The sequence below is a fragment of the Acyrthosiphon pisum genome, chromosome X (assembly GCF_005508785.2).
Source record: "Acyrthosiphon pisum isolate AL4f chromosome X, pea_aphid_22Mar2018_4r6ur, whole genome shotgun sequence".
NCBI lineage: Eukaryota > Metazoa > Arthropoda > Insecta > Hemiptera > Aphididae > Acyrthosiphon > Acyrthosiphon pisum.
The window spans coordinates 56,104,921-56,128,940 of NC_042493.1; the positions used below are offsets into that span (position 1 = coordinate 56,104,921).

The window sequence follows — 24,020 nt, forward strand, 5'->3', positions numbered from 1 at the left end:
TTATCATTTTTTTTATTTTTTTCCTAATACGTCATATTATGGTAACGCACTGTTATCACGTGTGCGTGTCTCCACAGATTATATATTTCCCATAATCAGAGCTGTCTCCATCACACATCATAAATTTTGTATTCCCATGTCATTGCTTTCAATAATGAATATTTTGTTCCTACAAGTAACTAATTTTAATCAATTTAGACATGAAATAATGACAAAACAACTAAGAACTAGAACAATCAAATTGTATTTTTGTAAGAAATTGTTGAGCTCATCGTCTGTTTATATGGTAGTCAATTTTTCAATAACTACCTATTTAATTGTTTAAAAGAAAACCCTTTATAAATACTTCATATTAAAAGATAAAACCAAGTCTTGAACAAAATTTAAATTTAAAAAACTAATACCTATGCTGAACTAAAGACTATAAAATAGGTAGATAAATTATTTTTAAAGAATTAAAAGCACTTTCTGAACAAGAATAATTTTATCAGGATTTTAAGTTTATATTACTAAATAAATATTATGTTGTTGCCAACCACTTTAAAGCTAGAAGATAATATGATTACAATAAACACAACATTTTATAATTATTAATTTTATTCACATCAATCATAATATTTAGAGTGTAAGACATGGAGTAAAATTGTTCTACTAATAAACTGAAATCAATGATAATGTTACATGACTAATGCATATAATATATCTATTTTTAATTAACATGTCACAATGATGAATAAATATAAAATCTAAAAAAAAAAAACAATCTAATAAATGATTTTTATTTAACACTAATAGTAAAAAAAAAGTAAACTAATAATGTAATTTTATTTTAAGAACACAAATTATGAAATTTACCAAAGTGATTTAAAAACAAATATTACCCACAATTCAACTAGTTAATATTTATATTTTTAGTCTGTGTGTATTAAAGTAATACTTGTAAAAAAAAGTGTTTCAAACCAATTTTATAGAAATTTATGACAAAACAAAACTAAACAAATACAATTCTGTATTAGATATTAATAATTTTCATTATTACCATTATAATTATTTTAAAGGCAGTTAAATATAAATATATGTATGAATTCTAATAAAATAATAGAAGTTTAGAAATGCTATAAATATTATACTAGAAATGGGTTTAATATTTGTTCTTATTACTTTCTTATAATAATGTATGATAATAATTATTGTACTAATCAGTTGTCACAATGATTATATTTTAATTCAATTAAAAGTCTATGATTGGTAATACCTTAATATAAACCTTAAAAATAAGGAAATTGATTTCAGTGCCAATAAATATATATCATTAAGTATAATCAATAATTAAATCAAATATATTCATGGACCTTAGACTAAAATATAATTATTTTTCTTTAAACACTGAATTTGAGAAACCACAATTTTAGTTCAGTGTTATCTTTATAAACTAAGAATATACTTATGCTAAATATTCCAATGTATATATTTGATTTATGTTCATATGTTTGGTAAGTTTTCATCATCCATTGCAGTAGTAGGTTGTTTGGGAACCATACATGATCGGGCCACAGATTCAAAAAGTCTACAAAATCAGATATTATGATAAATTTTAAACACAAAAAAAGAATTAAAAAAAATTCAGAAAAACTATCTTGATATTCAATATTTTTCTGTAATAGCTTACTTCTCAATTTCAGGTGCACAATGTACAAATTCATGAGTCCAAAACTTGTAGGCGGGATTTTTTATCAATTCAATGAATGTTATTAACAAACCCCAAGGATGTGGTCTGTTTACAATTAATCTCTCCAATAGAACTCTAGAAATATATATTAAAAACAGTTAATAATGTATAAACATTAGTGATAATTGACAATAAAATAAACAATTCATGAATTAACTGTTAGTTCGATACAAATAAAACATATGAGGTATACAAATTAAAACTGAATAAAAAAAAACATGTAAACAGAATATTTTGAATGACAACATTGTAATAAAATGGTTATTAGAACAAATAGATTATCTGTTTAAATATAATAAAATGATGTGCAACTGGAAATAATAATACAATTACATAGTACTAACCTTGTTATTTGTTCTTGAATAACTTCACTATTGGCCTCAGCAAATAGGTATAAAAGAGTACAGCTAAAATAATGGGTATGGCTATTTGGGTAACGTAATTGATTAGCAATTGCATTCAAAAACAAGTAACGACCTAAATTAAAAATATTTAGATCAGTTGTTATTTGGATAATATTTAAAGCCCAGATTTAGTTGACAATTAAATATTTTAAATTCAGAGAACCTTCTTTATACTTCATTTCCATGTTAAACAAAATATTTATTATGATTTTAAAATAAGAATTTAATTTAAGTTCATGTGTTTTGAATAACAATTTTTTTTTATTGTTTAGACTAAGTAGATTCTTTTACTAATTCTCTTATAATAATTTTAACTATCCACCGGGCAATAATTAATAGATATGTAATCAAAGTAAATTAACCTTCTGTATCAAGATCAACAGATAAATTTTGAAATATATCCATGTGAGCGGAATGAGTAATTGTGGAAGTATTTGGTACTAAGCCTTTGCTGCGTATTTGCTGTATTGCTTGAGTTCCAACGTACAAAACAATGGCATTTAAAAGAGACAGATCATAGCGCATGCCTGGTTCACAGCAACTCTGTTGCATAGTTGTCCGGATTTCGGATAAAAATGTCACTGGTGATCGAGTTTTCAAATACAAGTCCAAATCCTATATAAAAATTAAACATTTCAAATAAAAATTGATTATTGGTTTCTTTTTAATATTTAATAAATTACTTTTTTAAAACTAATAGGCTGAATAAAACTCTGGAAGTCTGGACTAATTTTTGGTGCCACAGATATTTCTTGAAGAACATCAACTTTCAAATTTGGTGTAAATGGGTCTGGAAGACGCATGTTACGCGGAAAAGCTGATAATATTAAGTTTCTCATCTATAAAAAAATTATTATTATTATATAATAAATTATTGGTATCTATAAAATTGAATGTATTATAACTTACTTGAATACAATTAGGAGGTATTACATCACAAAAACCATAATGATACTCGCACAAGAATTCTGGAAAGTCATGTAGTAAAATGAGAAGCACTCTCAATGTTCCTTTGTACAACAGATGAACAGGTTTGGCGAGTTCAGCATTACGTAAAAATGGTGCCAAATATTTAAACAGGTCAACCAATAGTTGAGCATAGAAATTCCAGCCTTGAAGATCGTTGGTTGATGTTTGCTCGTAAGAACGCTACAAATAGTTTAATATAAATCTTACATATATGTACAATAATACAGGAAGATATACAACTATTCATTCATTATTCTTATTTTTTTTATTTTTAATTTTTTAATTTAATATTTACTTTTTGTTGAGAATTTAATCCTAAAAGACGACCAATAAATATACGATGAGATATAAGCTCCAGCCATGCATATGTGAAACCTGGAACTTTTCTTGGTCGGAGAAGATGAAAAGTATGACAAAAAACAGCAAGTATCTAATAATAAACATAATATTTTATTATTAATATTTAATATTTTGTTTAGCAATCTTTAAAACTTACTGGGTAGTTGATTGATTCAAGTACCGGATCAGGAGCATTCAAGTCAAGAAATAGAGTAATCAAAATTCTATGATATGGTAATTGATGGAAATCAGTTGCTTGAACATCATGATCTTGAAGTAAGACACCCACAACAATTCCTAGGACCTGTTAATTGTTTAAACAGGCAAAATAAAATAATCATGTAACTTGAAAAACTAAGAAAATATGGAAAAAATGGAAAAAATGTTCATACCTTGTTTAAAAGGTTAGTTTTTGTAGTAACAGCGTTTGCATCACCCGAATGTTTAATTAACAGTACTATGAGCTTAACGTAAGCATCGATAGTATGAAAAAGTTTAGCTCGTATAGTAGAAGGAGATTGTGTTTGATCCGGTATTTGTCTATAACATAATTCTACCATCATTTGGGTACTGAGGCGGAAGAAACGAGTTATAATGTCATCAGATTTCAAAATTCCTTGAACATTCATCTGTGAACATAATTAAATTAAATTAATAACAATTAAATAAATTATTTTAAAATTAACAAACTTGTTGAATATAACTGCTAAATGTTTTGCTAGGATCTCTATTAGGAGCTGCATTGTAAATTGTCAACCATTCCTTCAGTAAAAATTCAGTTTTTTCTAATAAACCCGGTGGATCATCATAGTCTCTGCCCTAAAATTGATATTCACAATGTTAATTTTTCAAAATGATACTCAGAAAATAAGACCATAAGAAAAATAAATGAGTGCGAAAATAATGAAACAAAAAAAATTGCTTGAAAAAATCAAATTTGAAACATTTCACTTTGTTAAAACTACTGTTGGCATTAATCAAATTAATTCAAAAATATGATTAAATTAATCAAAAAAAATTGCCCAAAGAGGGAATTTATTTGACAAAGTATTAATCATAAATTAGTAAAAAGTTACGTATGGGTAAATGCATTTATCATTCAGTTTTTAATACATGTTCAAATTGTAGGTACATAAAATATTCTTTTAGTAATAAAATGTATAAAAATCATTAGTAAATTTATTATTTTAATTAAACTCTTATTTGTATCTAATAACTCACTTGTAATAAGCTATGCGGAGTATTAGTAGATGTACTACCTACCAATTGGTTCACAAGACTATTATCTGTCTGTGATGGTCTAATCATTTCCAAAAGAACTGTTAATCTAAAACATAAATTTAAAACTTAGAAGCAATCAAAACATACAACTAAAATCAGAAACAAAACAACAAAATATGAAAGTATACCCATCTGGAATAGGACGTCCAGTAAGCACAATAGTATTTAAGGCTTCAATTGTAGCTTGAAAATGACTTTCATTTATTGGCGAATTGGATCTGTTGTCTATTAAATAGTGTTGTAAAAATTGTTTTACATAAACTATGGATACATAATTGTTGCCATTCTCCATTGACATAGCTAAATGCATATCATATATGCCAATATTCAACATTCCGGCACGAATAAATGCATCAATTGCTTCAATATTGAAGCGTATTTCTTCTCTAGATTCCACAACAGCCCTAAAAATAACATAAACAAATTATAATACATTTATTATTTTGAATGACTTAAATTAAAATACTTGGTTAGTATTTTATTAGTCCATTGCATATTGTAAGCCCGTGGATCTTGGAAAGCTCTAATTATATTAAGATGCACATCACGGAATCTAATACTCATATCCAAATCATGGTTAGCAGGTGGACAAAGTCCTTCTAGGTAACTTTCAACGATCTAATAAAAAATATTAGGTACCATTAATATCAAAAATATATTACTGTATATTAGGTTACATAAAATGTTTCAGCCAAAACATAAAAAGTTGCAATCTCATAACAGGGTTGGGTTTTCAATCATTTTTCAGTTATTTACAATGCTTTAAAATAAGTAAAAAAAATAAAATAACTAATTTAGTAGTATTATTTTCAATTTTGGGTAGTAATTAACCAGTTATATTTAACTGAACAGATTTTTATTTAAAAAAATAAAACTGATTACTGAATTATTATATACCAAATTCTACTTAGAACCTAAAAAAAAAAAATAAAATACCTACAATTACAATACAATAAGTGCACAAAAGAATACCAACCATAATAATCAAGTATAGTAACCAAAAAGTTATAAGTCTCACACATAACTGATTTATTTATTATTTAAATATTGATGAGTTATACTAGTTATAAACAAAAAAATTATTAAAATTGTAATTATTTTATTATTCTCTAACTATAAAGAATAATTTTTAATAAAGAAATGGTTCATAAAATATATTTGTATTTATTTTGGCAGAAACAAGATGAAATAATTGCTTTGTTAAAAATAGTTTATGATTATATAAGGTTAAATACTTCTGTTAAAGTAACTATAAAAGTTTAAATTGTAGAAAAAATTCTGTATACAATATTTTTGTACTATGTGTAATGTAAAATGTTTATACTTTACTTTGTGGATAATATTTGTTGCATTAACAATATCACGAGACCTTCTTAAAGAAGTCATTGCTTCTAACACACTATGAAGATTTGCTGGTTGTGTTGTATTGGTCATGAGTCTTTGATTGTTCATATACACCTGTAGAAGCACTTCAATTTCATTTATAATTTTTTCATACAAAACTGTCATCTCATCAAGTTGGATTGTCTAATTTAAACCAAGATAACAATATGTTAAAATTATATAATCAAATTAACATTTTATATTTGAATAAAAAAGTTACAGTTTTTGGCATAAACAATGATACAGCTTCTCGATCGAGTGGTAAGAATCCGGGGATATTCCTAGCAAAATCTTCATATATTCCAATCATTTGAGGTAATGGCAATCCTATTTTGTTACGAAGAGAATCTGGTAAATATTCAGCTTGACCACTCATTACCATTGGATCACAATAGCGACGTCCTTCCATTCTTGACACATTACGTCTTTCAAATTCCTATGGAAATAATAAAAAAAATTATTATTATCATTATTAGAAATGTAAATTATCATAATTTATTGGGAAATAAATATAAATGGCACTTACAGTTTTCAAATATTTATCAATTTCAATCACTGCCTTTTCCGTAGCAGTTTTCTGAACAAAAGCACAAGCTAACTCTAAATTATCATTTGCACACATTGTACAAGCTTGATCAATCATTTCTTTTTGACTTGGAGTTGGTGTCTAAATTAATTATGAAACAAAAATTAAAAGAATTCAAAAAATGCTTTAGATATTTTTGTTATTATGTATACCATTAAGACACTTAGAAAATGTTGTTTCAAATTGGATGTTAATAATTGCACAACTTGTTCTCGGCAGGTTATCATTGCTAAACCAGAAGTCAAATTTCTAACCATACAATGAGCAGCTTTTCGTAAGTGAGATTCATCAGGGTCCATACCAAAATCCTAAGAATAAATTTTATAATAAGTCGTTTATGTTATAATATTCATAGAGGCACATACTTTTTTAACAATATTTTCCGTCGTAGTAGCTGCAACTTTTACAGATCTATCCACTACAGGATTTAGCCAATCTTGAATTGAACGTTCAATGACAGCTTGCACATAATTCTTAAGTGCTGGTTGACTAACAAATAATGGGATCTAAACAATACAATTTCCACAGAGTAAATTTCAAATCTTGTAATTAGTTCATGGTTAAGTTAACTAACAAATATATAAATTGTACGCAAATTAACAAAATGTTTAATAAGTCTACAAAAATCAAGTTGTAAACCAACATATTTTATTTCAATAATAATAATTTGAAAAATTTAAAATTGAATCGCCATTAATCAGGAAAGTGAAGGTATTTTAATAAAAAGAGAATTTTACACATATGAATAGAAATTCTATATCAAAAGTGTGACAGATTATACACAATTATCATTATTATAATATAATATAAACATTTATATATAATACTCATACAAAAAATACTAACTTGAGAATTTATGACAATCATAGACATTATTTGTGCTGAATTGGCTGCATTGAATGTCACATAGTTATATTTAGGCTCAAAAGATGGTAAAGTTGGAGACATTTCTGTCATACCACTTATACCAATACAACCATTTGATGATAATGATGTAACACCACCTGCTGACACAACATGACCAACAAGTTCATCATTAAACCGAGTATTGGAATTTATTGATGAAATTGTTGAGATCATGTTATTATGTTGTTGAGAAGAAACTGCTAAAAAAAAAACAAATTAATAGAATTTAAAATTATTATTTTAAACAATCAAAAATAATATAACTTCTAAATAATAATCAGTTTTATATAACAATTTACAAATATTAGCTGTTTGAGACTCTTATTTAGGCAATATACAAATACTTGAATAAATCTGTTATCATACAAATTTGTGTTTAGTTTATAATTAAATCAAGGTTCTTATATTCTTAATTGGTTGAAGTATCTTCATTAAATATAAATATTGTTATTTAAATTATTAGATACTAAATTATGGGTCTTAAGAGAATTCAAAATGTATTATCCAAACAATATAAGTATTAAACAAATTAGCAAGTTAAGATATAATAATTACTACCAATCACAAATTAGTAAGTTAAGATAAAATAATTACTACCAATCATAAAGGAGTTATCATTGCAATTTTTTCGGAGTTATAGTTTAATATTTTATTTGACATAACTCATTATGTTTACATTTAATTAACCTAGTTGCAACTATTCATCATATTTAAATTGAAACATAAACATTATACATATGAAAACACTAATATTTTATTAGTTTTAGATCAGTTTGTATAAACTTTAATTACTTTGATAAATAGGTGTATGCTGCTGAGAAGTTGCGACTATTTTAGGCAGATCTATAACACATTGAATTTGTGGTTTTGAACTTTCTTCATCTGAAAGCTGTTGTACTAACTTTTTGGCTATTTCGGGATTTTTAAGTACATATCCTGGTTTTAAGTCCTAGAATTTTAATTGATTACTACAAATATTCAAACATACATTAAATTTTATAATAGGTTCATGAAATTTAAATTACTTGAATATCAATGTTTAATGCTTTACATAAAACTTCAACTTCAAATTTTAAAGTTAATTTTAACTCAGGCTCTTGATGAAGCTCAGCTAAACAGTTCATTACAGACATTGTCCATGGATTTCTTGGTTTAAATACCTAAATAAAATATGGTTGCATTATTTATAATAAAATAAGATGAAATAATTAACAGTGGTTTACAAACTATAGTGTATCATAAAAAAGTGGAAAAAACATTAAAATGTAATTGCTTAATATAATAAATCTATAGAGTTTAGAGTAAAAATAGAAACAAGACAACACTAATGTATAAATTAACAATTTAACTAATCAATTTGATGCTTTTTGTACGGCAAAGCCACATGAATTTAAAAGTTGTATTAAAAGTATATAATAAAACAAAATATGATATATAAAAAACATTTTTTTTTATGTGGGATCAAAAAACATATTGAAAACCTTAAATATAATAAGTACATACTCTACTTTTAGCGCATGACTCAAGGACTTTAGCAATAAATGGAACTGTAAAAAGTAATTCCTGATGTCCTTTATTATAAGCTTCCACCAGTAACATTTTTAGATTAATATCATCAAGTACAATTGGTTTATTTTTGGCCAATGTGATCATACCAAGCCAATGACCTAAATTTTTTAATAACGATCTGTCTGAAAAATTATCCATTCCTTTGTTACTTTTTAGTAATATCTAAAAGATAAAAAAACAATTGAATTACAAATCATTTATAAAGGTATAATAAAACTACACACATTGTCATATATATTTTTACAAATAAGTTATATATACTAACTCTAATATTTCTAAAAGTTTCCATATTTATCAAAAAGTTTAATTTTTCATTATTTAAACAATCCAAAAAATTGGAGTATAGTGAATGGAAGTTAAACTCAATGCTAACTCGCTTCATAACTAAATACTGAGAAAGCCATTGTAAATAATCATTGTTGATGATTTCTCTAATTTCGTCGCACTGTAATATGTACAAAAAAGTTATATTTTAACATAGGAATTATATTATATACTTTTAAAATGTAAGTAAAAGCTTTGATTTTACCTTAGTTTGAAGATTAATTTGGCTTAAGTTATTAAAAATGAAAGCTATCTTATCTTGAAGATTTTCCGGTGGTATAATTAATTTATCATCTTTTTCAGTTGCAACCAGTAAGGTATCAATATTTGTAGTGTTTGCAATTGAAGGCTGCAGATATAATAGAAAGTAAAATAAAATTATGCAAGACATTTTTATTAAATATACTTACTCTAGACGTTAATAGGGCATTTGTGGTTACAAGTTTAGATGATGTAGATGTCATAGGAGTTGTAGTCGTTGTAGTAGTAGTGATACTTTGAGCTTTAAATATATTGTGTAAGTTGGGTATAAATGGTGAAATGGTATTGTTACTAATTCCAACCAAATCTGGGATTCGAGAAGTGGTAGGTGGCTCTTGTGAATTTTTTCCATACTCCACAAACTACGATAATAAAATAATATACATGTTTTATTTTTTTAATTAACATAATATAATATAGTTTTTATTTTTTATATAACTAGTCAATATCATTTATACCGATGGGTAATGGAACGTTAAAATAATGTCATTATAAGTATTATGAAACTTGAGTATTAACTTAACTTAACTTAACTTTAAGTATTATGTAACTTGAGAAAAATGTTATGTTGTATTTGTTGAAATTGACGTCATAGATTATACTGACTGTAGTTGTATCATTTATTATAAATTATGATGCTCCACATTCATTAAAACCATTTATTTATTATAAATATCTAGTGAATTTTCTATGCCTAAAATTCTTATAAAAATGTAGGTATCATATTATATGCCCCCCAGCTCAGGTTCATAAAATTACTGAATGCGTATATGATACTCGAAGCATTTGTGGCAAGATCATAGATCGTATTTATCCATTTTCAAGCTCTGATATAAATAAAATAGTGTACAATTTGAAAAATAGAAACTATCGAACCGGCGTCGGTGTGCGTTGCAACCGACACCTTAATCAGCTCAGCCACTCCGTCCCCCTTAATATATTATTATATTATGCAATATCTATCTTCACGTTAAACAAATCAGAAACTACAGTTATTTACTAGTGACTACAGATAGATGGAAATAACAGGGATATAAGGTATGTAAACTTTAAAGGGATAGATTTTCTCAAAACTAATAAAATAATAAAATTTATTGTTTGCTTCTCTCAGAAATAAATAAATCAACCTAACTATCATTAATTAATATTAAAACTCGATCCAACAAAATGTTGTTTTTACAATTATTAGTTTATTGATGATTAAATTAACATTTAAATATCATTTAAAAATAATACTAAACAACTGTTACCTATTGTTTATTATGATCGATTTTTTTTTATAACTGGTAATAACTAACATTTTATACCCGTTAACATACATTGATTATTAATTATACTAAATAACTATAATGGACATCTTTATAGATGAAATATTTTATCATCAATAATACACTTAAATATTATTAAAATATATGATATTATTTTATTGAAGTTATGTAAATATAATATACATACCTCAATAAGATGTTGAGGAAATTGATGAAAGTGAGGAATAGCAGTTATATGAGAACAATATTGGTGATAATCTTTTAAACGATTTTTAAAACGATCCAACGCAGTTATCCCAAAGTTATACATTTTTGAATTTGGGCTCTTCTTAAGTGCATCCAAAATGAAACGGAGGGCAAGTCCCAAAGCTTTATAATTTCTTGAAAATGAAATAAAAAAATACATTTAGTTACAACTTGTTGATATTAAAAAAATAAATAAAATTAAATACAATCACTTACGAAACAAGATTGTGCTCTATAATACCACCAAATAGATGAGCTGTTGTTATAAGCTCCTTTTCAGGATACGCTGGAAAAAATCTATACTCCTCAAATAAATTTCGAAGCATGCAACAAAATACTTCCTATAATGTCAAAAGTTTTCAATTATATTTAAAATTAAAATATGTACAGAAATTAAATGGTAGAATAATTACCCTTTCTCGTTTAACAGGTGATTCTTGGAATCTTTTAAGAGTTTCAAGTACTTCATCTATAGATAGAGAGTTATGAGGTGCCAAGTTGTAAATACGCTGAAAATAACTATTAGCTTCATCCTCAATATCTTTAGGAACGGAGACTGGCGTATTACCATCCATAAACAAGCTGTTATCAACTGAAAATTAAATTTATATGTAGGAATGAATTATAAAATAAAATTAATATTTAATACTTGTATGGTTGGATTTGCCAATTACTGATGGCAAAACTTGTTGAGGCGGTAAACGACTTAACATATTAGATGAACCAGATAATTGACTGGATATATTTGGACCCGGAGCATTTATAGATGAAGGTGTCATAATGGAAAAACCTCCTAGTCCAGATACATTACCAACAATACTTCGAGAAGGTGACCCAGGTGTTTGAACTAGTTGTCCCAAAGATCCTGAATATGAATAATAAAATGTTTTAATATAATGCAACATAATATGCAGCTTTCAAACATTTTTTAAGAACCTGGTAATGTGAATGTAGAAGTATTTTGAGTAGCAGGATTTAGTCCAAGGCTGGCTAAACTAGTGGCAAGTCCAGTAAGCTGATCAACCATAACTTGAAGTGCAGGGCCTTCTATTTGTCCAATTGGTCTTTGATGGGTAGGACGAAAAATAGGAGTAGGTGGAGCAACAGGGTTGACACGAATGGTAGGTGCTTTGGGCATATACATACTGGTGTAATTAGATACCATTTGTATAATTGTTTCTGTTAGTTCTTGTGAAACTGTTCTGTAATTCAAACAAAAAAATTAGTATAAGCATATAGTTAAAATATAATACAATAACGTATAAAATCTAAAAAATAAATAAATATATATTTATATTTAATTCATAAACAAAAGAATACTTTTTTATAACTTGAGTATTTGATCAAATTTAAAAATGTTTAACTATAACTAAATTACATTAATACAAGGAATCTAAAGAGAAATTGTAATTTAACTTACCCAGTAATGTTACGTAGGCAATTTAAAATTATAAGTAAAGTTTCTGCCGATAAAGGAGTATATTTTGATGCATTTTCTTCTTTAGCTGATGATCCACATAATTGAGGATAGCGTTTCTAATAATAGAATAATTGGTTTACAATATAGTTTTATACAATGGTAAATGGTTTATGTTATTTAATTACTGATTACCAATAATTATAATATAATATGAAACACGCACCTGTATAAACTTAACACAAGCTGATACAAATCCTTCACCTTGTTCATGAATTTTATCAGTCAGCCATTTATCTAATTTCAAATATTCTCGTCTAGATGCTAAACAGGCTAAATCTATAATAAATGGAAATTGCTGAACACTCAATAGTAACGACAATGCCTGAAATTATAAAATTTAAAATAATTAAATAATGTAGGTTAAATTTTTTAAAAAATAATTAATTATTTTCACTTTTAAATCTTGAGCAATATCTAATATCCGAGATAGTTTAACATTATCACAATCACTTCGCATATACCAGTCACTCATCGCCTGTGCCAAAGTATGTTTAAGCCCAACATTCTAAAAAAAAGTATATATTAATATGTCACTCATTAATAAGTAAAAAAAATATTTATATCTTATCTTCTTAAATTAATAAATTAGTTACAGTAATTTTGAGGTCTAAAAAAACTTATTTTAATAGAAAAAATCATTTTGAATTCACTTAATTTTAAAATATGATATAATAGTAAATCCATATACCTCCAACTGTAAAAATAATAATAATTCAATTTTATTTTAATATAATAAATACCTGATGGTTCCATGCGTGATGTAAAATTACTGCAGAATTACTGTGATTTCCTAAGAATATTGGCATCAGACTACTGATTATTTCATGTCTAACAATATTCAGTGGACCATTAGACTCTATCAAGGCAAGTGCTAAGATATCAGGACATTTTTGAGCAGGGAACTTCAAACATTCTTGTACTTCATAATAAAGACCTCGTTCTGCCAAATAGAGCAACAAATCAACAAGTTCGATTGATCGCCTAAAAAAATATAGAAAAGTGAATAGGTATGTTAAAAATTATTCCACAATATGATAAGTGGTAAAATTATATCATCAAAATTATTACTAAGTGTTCAATGTATTAAGTTCAGTGCATAGAAATAAACCAATGCAGGTAAAATATATTGCAGCAAACCTGCCATATTACAAAGTTTCATGGGCAGTAAAAAAAAATTTGTATTATAGAGAATTTTGTTGAATACAATTCAATACATTTTGTTCTAATTTAGTTTGGTTCTCAAAAATATTTTAATTAACAGAAAATATTGTAAATTGTAAGTTTCACTGTGTATCTTTTAGTTTAAATCTAGAGCAATCGTGTAAGAACATAGAACAAAATTTTAACTAACTGACATTCATTCAAGCACTTATTAATTAATATATTGTGAATGTTGTATTATTGAGAACATACCAAGTGTTGATGTCTTTGTTATCTGCTTCTGGAATAGTCTTTAATGAATCTATAGATACTGATCTATAAGGATAGTCAGCAAAACAAAACACATCCGAACTTCGTAGTATATGTTGAATTAAAGACATCTAAAAACAATGTATGATTAATTTTTACATGCATAAAGGTAAATTTGAACAGAAAAAAAGTAACCTGCGCATCAGAATTTTTCCAGCGTCGATAAATCATATTTATAGGAAAGTTCTCTATATGGTACCCTGGAGAATTCAAACCGAGTCTTAAAGCCAAAAACAGAAGGACTAAACCTTGTCTATCCTTGACAAAAAAATGTTCATGATCAAGTTCTTTTATCAAGTCCATCCAAGATAAAGACGGGTTCTAAAATAAAAAAATATGGAAGTGTAAAAATAATTTATTATTGAAATTTTAATATAACAAATATTACCAATTCTTTGATTGTGTTAACAAACACTTCAATATTCCATGTAATGGAATTAGAAGATATTTTGTCTATGTCATGGTCAGTGTCATCTTCTGTCCAATACGGTAAAGGTAATTGAGAATCTAGCCCTGTATGTGTACGTATCATCATTGATATTACTTTAGCAACAGATTCAGGACCAAAAGTTATTGATGGGACACATCCATTAGTTACAGATAACAAATTTCGTCGACATTCATCCAATGATGAACAAACAGAATAGCCCATTTCCATTATTAAATTAGGCAATGACGGATTTTCCTGGTAAAATAACAAATGTTCATAATTATGAAAATCCTAAAAATTATCACAAAAAAAAATAAATAGTTATTAGTTATTACCATTATTTTAGGAATAGTAGATGTATCTGTATTGATTTTATCCATTGGGTGGTCTGGTTTATCAGAATATATTAATGGTGCCAATAATACTGGAGCAACCTCAAGAGGAAAATCACGGCGTAGATTAAGTAATAAAACTTTTTTCACTTCTTCACTTATTCCTGGTATAATGAAAACATAAATAGTTGTTAAATTAATTAAAAATAAATAATAAACAATTTATATTAATTGTATACAATAATTTTTTTTTAAATGATTAAAAATTAGTATTATTTATAAAATAAATAATTTAATTGATTAACCATATTGATTATATTATTAAATATAAGGTCGTAACTTTAATTTGTTGTTGTTTTTTTATTTTTCATGCAACTTCAAAATTTAATTAAATCTATATAATAAGATGGTCAAATAATATATCTAGGTTCACTTGGTTCTATACTTCTGTCAAAACATAGATGTTGATAGTACACAATTTTAAATTCATACACATTTGATAACATAAATTTTAAATATTTATCTACACACCAAATAATTGATCGTCAACATTGAATACGTGGCTTAAAATCAGATGTAGAACTTCAGGACTGGAATCGTGCAGTCCACCACCAACGACTTGATTAGAATTAATATCTAAATTAAGACAAATTTCATATTATATATTATTTACATTAATTAATTAATTTTATTTGTGTACCTGAATTAATATAGTTTTTAATAAGAAGTGGTAACTTCTGTTTAACAAATTGTAAAGCGTAAGTAGAGTAATTTGTCGACTCTAAACAAACAAGCCCAAACACAACTTCTTGAACAGGACTTAGATGCAGTATTCTACTAAGCTGTGTAAATTGCTGTATTGATGGTTTTTGTGCCTATTATTAACAAATATTAAATACATTTATCAAAATATTAATTAAATAGGTAATAGTATAATTAATACCTTTTGAGAAAAAAGTGGATTGTCAAGGGCAAAACACAATATTGAAGTTAGTGAAGGTTTATTCAAGAGAGTTGTACACTGGTGTGCTAGTAATTGAGCTTGATAATAATCCTTGTGAGATGTATTTCTTGGTCCTTCGGTGTCTTTTAAATCAATGTGAGAAAACAGACAACGTAATAGATGTCGGTCAGCTTCAAATCCTTGTAATTGAATTACCTTTAGAGAATAAATAAAATAAAATACTTAATTCAACAAATAATATATAACACAATAACAAGAAAAAACCAATTTTAGTATCAAATGCTACTTTATATCTTAATGATTAAAATTTACTTTAGTCTATAATTTGGATCGATAAAGATTTGGTCGAACAATTTAAATTTTTCAAATTTCAAATTTTCAAAATTTCAATTTCATATTTAATGTAAATATAATTGTAATGCCATAATTTAATATTGTGGTGCATGACCATAATAAAACTTAAACGCACTTGACACTACACAGACAATATAGTGATAAGTACCAAAAATTGTTTAAGTTTTTAAAACTGTTCTTAATTAGTAGGTACATTTATATGATGTTGTCAAAAAGGATCTCCTTATATACTTATATTTTTACTGGTAAATAAAATAACTCAAACTATCAGTAAGAAAGTGAGTATATATAGATTTCAAAATGATTTAGGTAACATAAACATACAAATTCAATAATGAAATAAATACGATATGTAACACAACCTAAAATTTGAATTTTTTTTCAACTTCTTCAAAAACGACAAGTGCAAACATAAAATAAAAAATTTAAATACTAATGCATGTAAATGTTTTTAAGAGCATAATTATAAAGGTACATAATACATGCATATAATATAGTCGTTAAGACAATTATTTTTATGAACTATATAGGTAATATATATTCTTGTCCAATTAAAAAAATATATAATCACAGTAGGTAGTAGGTATAGCTCACACTAAAGTATAGACATATATTTATTTTTATAATTATATTTAATGTTAAAATATGTAGTTAGTATAAATTTAATTGGTAGATAATTTACAAGTCATATTTTGTAAAAATATCTTATCATACTTGTTTTTTTTTTTTTATCAGTTTAATTATTTCATCATGTCCTAATTGTATAAAACCTAATATTATTATTTATACTAATTGTGTTAACCACAAGAAAATATAAAAAAAAAAATGTTATTAATGAGACTATTATATAAAATATACCTATACTTTGCGCCACGAGAGAATATTACCGTGTTCCGTCCAGATGGTGTTCGATCCTGAGCATCCCCACTCAACCACAAAAGTTCGTTAATATTCAGTATGTTTGGCAATGCTCAATGTTATAATATATATTTAAACAATCTATACTATCGCGGCACAAAGTGGGGGAAATGGTGCCCTCAACCGGTCGTAGCTTTCGGTCAACATGCACTAAACGGTTATATTCTCTTCTGGTGCAGAGTATATTAATAAAATTATGCTATCGAGTGGTACACATTTAATAACATTTATATACATACAGTCGAGTCGTAATGACTTAAACCTTAAAAACTCAAATTTTTTCCTCGAATATTTTGAGGTAGGTACCTACCTTTAGAACTCAAAAATACATAACTGAATTTATTATTATTATTATTATTATTATTATTATTATTATATTGAGATTTGAGCATTTGAGTCCTAAGCAAAATTTAGATGGCGAGTGGCAACGTGTTTTCAAATCCATCTAAATTCTAAGTTGAACATTTCCAACATAGGTAGGTACCTAATATAATATATTACGTAGATACCTACTTATTAAAACAGTTTTTCAAAAAAATGAACTTTAAACAATTATTTATTAGAACCAAAACTATAACTGTTTACTGTTTAGGAAATTTCAAACGTTGATGCATAAAATACGATTTTTTTAAGAGAAATACTACTAAAATGCTATCACTAATGTTGCATCAGCCGACGCCGAGTTTAGGAAAAAAATGGCGAACGAAAATGGCAGCAGGGACCTTACCCACCGTTAGTCGTATTCAAGCGGACGTATGGAATGGAATAGCTACAGGTACCTACTCCAGAAGCTACGACCACGAAAAACAAATATTTTAATGGCAAACGACGTATTGGTGCGAACCCCCCTACACAGTCGCGACACTCGGCAGGAAACGTTATACTCACGTCGAATATTTCTTGTACGCTCGGCTTGTAGTTCTTCTTCGACAAATTACTGACGAGATAACTGATTTGAGCCAACGTGTATGACAATGAATCCAGGTTCATAGTTCCATGAATACCGACCCGAAAGCTTATGTTTCTAAGCTTTCTTTGTCGACGGAACGGCGTTCGCAGTGTCCACTGTCTGGTGCACGGGAGCACCTCGTAAATGCGCTACGGGATCAGAAAGGTGCGACGGCGAGTGACGTCCAAAATGACCAATCGGCCGGCGAGTATTACATTTCGGTGCTGCGACGTACGGTCCGATTCAAGCGGCGGGTGACGAGAGACAACGACGCAGCGTTAATGGAGGAGGTGGGCGCATTGCGCCTGCCCGAGCAATACAATGTAATACGATTATATTTCAGACAAATAATTCACACTTCACACACATATACCATTTCAATATTACGAATAATACGACGTGCCCATACACAATAACAGTATATAACAATATCGTTATAATATAATATTGTACAATAATATTATGCGTTATCAGTGTAATTTTTCTCTCGCAGCAGACGCCAGTACAGTAACAATACTGTTGTAGCCAGAGCGGTGTTTGGCGGGGAGAATCCTCGGAATATTATTGTGATGTGGGGCGGGTATGAGGTAGGTAGGACGGCGGGAGCTACGCGTTCTTCTTATCTGGTAAGGTACCCGTCGACGACCGCGGTCCATGACTTGCGCATTTTCAACTTGTCCTGCCGGTGCGCGGTGGTTACGATAATAATAATAATGCATTTTTTGTAGATTTTTACTGTTTACTCCATTGATTTGTATAAAAATATGTCTATGCTCCGTGATAAATGATAAACTGATAACGATTAACGTCCCTCTAATTCTGTGGTGGCATATCGATTTATATCACGGACTAAACATTAAAACATACACTAGTCCGTGATTTATAGTGATCCCCGAGAATTTACTTATTTACCTACTATTAAGTATTAATATTTTATTATTCTAGTAATCAAATGCCAATAGTGCCATTACTCATTAGTCGTTATGCCTTAGTAGTTTATACACAAACGTGTAAGTACCGTGTGACCACAGAATTACCTATATTAACATTATATAAACGTTAAATTATTTTTCAGATTTCTATTGCCTTTGCCCATTTGTCTGTTTGATATTATTTACAAATTAGACCCTTGACGCCTTTTTGGTTTATTCTCAAGCCCCGGACATTAAAACGTATTCATTCTGTAGTTTTATTGTGATTATTATCACAAGACGCGCCATGTCTGCCAAAGTGCCAAAGTCTCTGCAAGACGTCACAATGACTGCGAGTACAAGTACATCGACAGTTGTTGGTGAGAGTGCCAGTTTGAGTAATTAATTATATTTTCTATTACATAGATGTACAAGTTATCTATGTCCCACACAAGGAATTAAAAATATTTTCTTCTTAATTTTCTATCTAATAAAAATCAACTAAGTATATATTTTGTCTTGACATAAATTGTTGCTTTTAAATTTAGTTAAGTTATTAATTATTAGACATTGAACTTCATAAGAAAATTTCACTTTTTATTTCTTTAATAGTATTGCTTAGTTCTTAGTTATTTTATGTATTATAGCTGTAAAATATTACATTAAACTTCCTATACATCTACTATTCTCAATATAACCAAACAATTAATATTAAAAAAGTGGACAAGTTGGTGTCGATCTGCTGTTTAATCGTGGAACCCCTACTTTGTTTTTTAGCTTTTAAGCTTATTGTTAGAATTATTTGCAAAACAAAAATATAATTGTTTCATATACTAATATTGTGTTAAAGGTATTTAATTAAAAAATATGTTTAAAAAAATAATAAAAATAATAAAAATTGTATCAAACTCGTTGGATCTCATACAAATTTTCGTTAATGTCGTAAATAAAGAATGATTGAAATTATAAACTACATATTAATATAAATTTTGTTACTTCATACATAGTTTTAATATTAAATACACGAGTTTTGTGGAAAACACCAATCACTCTATTTTTATACCATGAGTCACAACTAGCTGAATTATATAAATTGCATTATTGAAAAAATTTAGTTTCAATTTTTACATTACTTTAAGAGTTGGTTAAAATGTATTGTCTTTATGACATTATTTAATATTGAGATACGCCGATGTACGTAACACCGCATTTTAGGTGTGTTCATTTTTTCCAATGCGAAGTCGTTCGATACAGCTAATATAAATATAATTATATAACAGATCTACCAATAAGTTATAAAACATAATATTTCTTGCAAAAAATAAAACATTCCTCATAATTCATAAAAAATTGTATTCATTAATTTTATTTTCTTGTGTGTACTGTGTATATTATATATATATATATATATATATATATATTAGAGTCATCAGTACTACTACTCCTGAACTTAAATCACAAGATGTGTGCATAGCAGAAGGATGCAATAATGCAGCTGTTCAACATCCAGAATGGGACAATGAATATTGTAGTGTTAGTTGCACGTATAAGCACTGCAAGTATGCATATATCATTTTATAACACTAATAAAAATTTGAATTAACAGTAACATATTTTATAGAGCCACATTTTTAGATTGGCTAGCAAATAATAGATATGCAAAAGCAAAAGCATTGCAAGCGGCTGCGGCTGAAGTAGACTCACCTGTTAAACCTGATGAAGAACAATCAACCACTACATAAAATGTAGCTGTGTGTTTTCATTAAAATATTTTTATTGTAAATAAAACAATTATTTATACTACTTTACATAACTATTGATTAAAATTCAGTTATTGTGAACATTATTTTTGATATTTTTTTTATGAAGCTAATATATATATACTATCCTTCCTATATTTATTTAAAAATAAAATAATTACATAAATCTCAGTATTAATTTTTTTTTTTCTATTTTTATATTGTATGTAAGTAACTAGTGATTATAGTGAGTAAGAAAATTGGCTAAACTAATATTTTCTCTATACTTAGGAGATAAGTATTAATTAATATTTTGTATGAAACACACAACCCTCAATTTAGTTTTTAAACCCTTACGTAAATTGTAGTAATTTCCCAAGTTTTTCTGCACATCACAAGATAACAGTCATTCTTATAAAAATTTTTTGTATAAATCTAAATCTGTTAATTAAAAATTACTTAGCTATCATTTAAAAAATAAAAAAGTGATCCACGTTATAGTGATAATATGTAACTATGTAAGTGATTAACACGTTCACTGCGTACTGATGCCAGTTGCTTCATAAATTTAATATCATTCAGCAACGCGTTTGACGCCATATGGCATTTAATATACATTTAAAATAAATGGTTAAAAATTCTCTACGAGTGGCTGAATGTTATTTTATTATTATTTAGCATGGATTAAAGGTGTTTTTAAATATGTATACACACTTCGTTATGAGCAGTTTCTTTATCTTTTTTTTTTTAATTTCTTTTGTTTTTACTTTTATCATACGCACTGGGATGTAATTCAACTGCAAAAAGACATACGCAGTCTACGTGTTAAAAGTATTATTTCTATCAATAAATCATAAATATAAAATTAAATAATACTGTAATATTTTCAAAATGTTTTAAATAAATTTTATAATAAGCAACAACTAACAAGACGTAATGCAAATTTAGATAAACTAATTAATATTTTCTAAACATTTTCATGCTGCATACATTTTATTGCTATCGCTGTATTTGATTACATGCTGTACTGATTGGTTAGTGAAGATTGTAGATCAAACAACACGATTCACATTTACTAAATACATAAAAAATATTATTTGTGCCAAATAAATTAATACCAAATAAAAGGTAGAAAAGAGGAACTTGTAAATCCTAGGAGCTGTTTTGCAACTAAAATAAACCACATTTTCAATGATTACCATACTATGAGAACTGAGAAGTAAAGAAGTATAGAATAAAGGTTTTATCATTAAAATAATTATTTAACTAACGAATTATGCATCTTTAAATAATATATATTGAGTAATATTTCTGAAATTATATTAAAAGATATTATATTGCATACATTTTATCATTTTAAATAATAACAAATAAAATTTTTAATGATTATCTGCAAAAAATATATCATAAACATATGTATTACCTACAAAAAGTAAATAAATAATAAGAATTAATGGATGTATCATGCATTATAATTTTTATGGTCACATTTATCAATATACAGCAATAATGCTTAAAGTCCCCACACACTGCAGCACTGGAAGTAAATTGAAATAAAACTAACTCAATTTACCTCAACGTCACCGCTGCAATGTGTGGGGGGTTTTAATATTGTGATAATAATTGTATTACATTTTTTGTTACAAGGTACCTATTTATTAATTTAAAATAAACTTCATATTATTTTAAAATTAAAACTAATGAAACAAATAATATTGAAAAAAAAATTGTTTACAACAGTCATTTTTTTCCAATTCAATAATACTATAGCTAAAAGGAAATGTGTTTGTCTCCGTCTTACAAACAGAAAATATAATTAATTTAGAGTGAACATACCTATTATCAAACTTTAAAGAAAGAGCCTTATCTGTGTTTGTATGTTGGTATTTTGCAATATTTGAATTTTTGAGCAAGCAATAAATAATATGTAAAATATTACAATATAAAAATGATAATAACTCACTAAATATCATACAAGCACAGATAATGTTCTTACCTATAAATTATATTATTAGTAAATTTTACTCTAAACAACACAAAATTGTTTCTGCTGAGTACTAATTTGTCATATTGTAAATTGTGTAAATACATGTTGGATGGAGGCAATAAAGAGGGTGGGGGCTACTAAAGGGCTTAAGTCAAAACTATTTGCACCTAACATTTTGGAAATTTTATTAGATTTCGACTTTAAATTATGATATAAAAAATGTAACAATTATTAAATAGTTAAATTTTAACAAAGATTGTGCACAAGTGTGCTTTTGGATTTCTGTACATATTTAAAAATAATTTTAGACTGGAAACAACCTATGTGAATGTGGAGTCCTTTTAAGACATTTGAATTATGATCGTAAATTATTATTCTGGTTCACATCTGGGATCATCTGAATAGTCTCCATTCATCTCATCATCAATATCTGGATTATTTTTGAAACGAATATTTTTTGAACTGTTATCATAAACAGATTCATGTTTGAAATTTCCTTTAAATTCATCAATAATTTTTTGAAAAGCTGTTTGATCTAATCCAATAGATTTAACAGAATTAGGAGTCGTTTTATTAAAATTTGAGGTAGATTGAATTTTTGACATATCAATATTGATGTTATTTTCAGTTGCACCAAAATTATTACCAGACTTAAGTACATCAGAGAGTTTTTCATTTCTTAGAAGATTATTACTTTTTTCTGTCTGTCTTTTAGATAAATTATCAGTGCTTAAAAATGATTTTTTATTTGTAAATGAATCAAATTTAGTGTTTGAACTGTTAGAGGGTACAGATATCATATGTGAACATTTCAAGAGATCGTTAAATTGTATATCAGTGTTCGAACATTTTGTATAGTACATCTTTCTATTATAAACATCAGTTGTATTAGTCTTAATATATGCAGATTTTACTGGAACTGCATCTACGTAATCAATATGCCCAGATTCAGTACTTGTAGATGCTTTTTCATCTGTGAATACATTCTCCTCTATAGCATTTATTTTACACGTTGATTCTTCTTCTACAAAAAGTTCTTGAGTATCATATTTGTTTTTCACTGTAGGAGTTAATAATGAACATTTTACAAACTGATTAATTGTTGATTGAAAGTGTTCACATTCCTTCAATAACCTTTTACGCTTACCAAATACATCATTTTCATAATGTTTGATCAATTCTGTCACACCATCTTTCATGCCCATCTGAAACAAACCAAAA

General features: G+C 27.0%; 3 protein-coding genes across 4 annotated transcripts in view; 1 reads left to right on the forward strand and 2 right to left on the reverse strand.

The window, feature by feature from the left end:
* Nucleotides 1-1,432: 1,432 nt before the first annotated feature.
* LOC100159030 (CCR4-NOT transcription complex subunit 1) lies at nt 1,433-18,681 on the reverse strand. Of its 2 annotated transcripts, none has more exons than XM_008180640.3 (42): nt 18,102-18,681; nt 15,921-16,136; nt 15,678-15,852; nt 15,509-15,613; nt 14,981-15,141; nt 14,604-14,900; nt 14,351-14,536; nt 14,159-14,286; nt 13,486-13,726; nt 13,140-13,250; nt 12,909-13,067; nt 12,686-12,801; nt 12,202-12,467; nt 11,915-12,130; nt 11,679-11,857; nt 11,482-11,606; nt 11,207-11,399; nt 9,901-10,113; nt 9,696-9,839; nt 9,432-9,611; nt 9,101-9,328; nt 8,623-8,757; nt 8,390-8,546; nt 7,538-7,794; nt 7,057-7,197; nt 6,844-6,999; nt 6,632-6,772; nt 6,326-6,541; nt 6,052-6,249; nt 5,189-5,340; nt 4,851-5,126; nt 4,663-4,768; nt 4,132-4,260; nt 3,834-4,070; nt 3,599-3,745; nt 3,398-3,532; nt 3,043-3,282; nt 2,817-2,972; nt 2,496-2,748; nt 2,074-2,206; nt 1,670-1,804; nt 1,433-1,567 (listed from the first exon to the last, which is right to left on the reverse strand). In XM_008180640.3, the coding sequence occupies exons 1-42, from the start codon at nt 18,201-18,203 to the stop codon at nt 1,483-1,485; spliced, it is 7,326 nt and encodes a 2,441-aa protein (XP_008178862.1). In that variant the 5' UTR covers nt 18,204-18,681; the 3' UTR covers nt 1,433-1,482. The 2 variants fall into 2 exon arrangements, with proteins under 2 accessions (XP_008178862.1, XP_001948108.2); XM_001948073.5 differs by having other exon boundaries at nt 7,538-7,797.
* Nucleotides 18,682-18,989: 308 nt separating this feature from the next.
* On the forward strand, nt 18,990-21,000 carry LOC100302379 (uncharacterized). The gene is given in 4 exon segments (NM_001162966.1): nt 18,990-19,172; nt 19,238-19,453; nt 20,497-20,632; nt 20,695-21,000. Coding segments are annotated over 3 exon segments (330 nt in total). The 5' UTR covers nt 18,990-19,172; nt 19,238-19,380; the 3' UTR covers nt 20,816-21,000.
* Nucleotides 21,001-22,772: 1,772 nt separating this feature from the next.
* The window catches only part of LOC100573411, a 5,659-nt gene continuing 4,411 nt past the window's right edge, over nt 22,773-24,020 (reverse strand). The window contains exon 3 of the mRNA XM_003241653.4: nt 22,773-24,004. Within this exon, the coding sequence (XP_003241701.1) occupies nt 23,171-24,004 (834 nt within the window). The 3' untranslated portion in view covers nt 22,773-23,170. The remainder of the gene's footprint in view (nt 24,005-24,020) is intronic.

What these genes read in the sequence shown, in the direction of transcription:
- LOC100159030 (XM_001948073.5), bottom strand. Translation starts at nt 18,203, where the DNA reads ATGAACCTGGATTCATTGTCATACACGTTGGCTCAAATCAGTTATCTC. An exon ending in ATGCCCTATTAACGTCTAGA is followed by an intron (nt 9,840 to 9,900) that starts GTAAGTATATTT and finishes TTATATCTGCAG; the next exon opens with CCTTCAATTGCAAACACTAC. An exon ending in GATTAAATTCTCAACAAAAA is followed by an intron (nt 3,283 to 3,397) that starts GTAAATATTAAA and finishes AACTATTTGTAG; the next exon opens with CGTTCTTACGAGCAAACATC.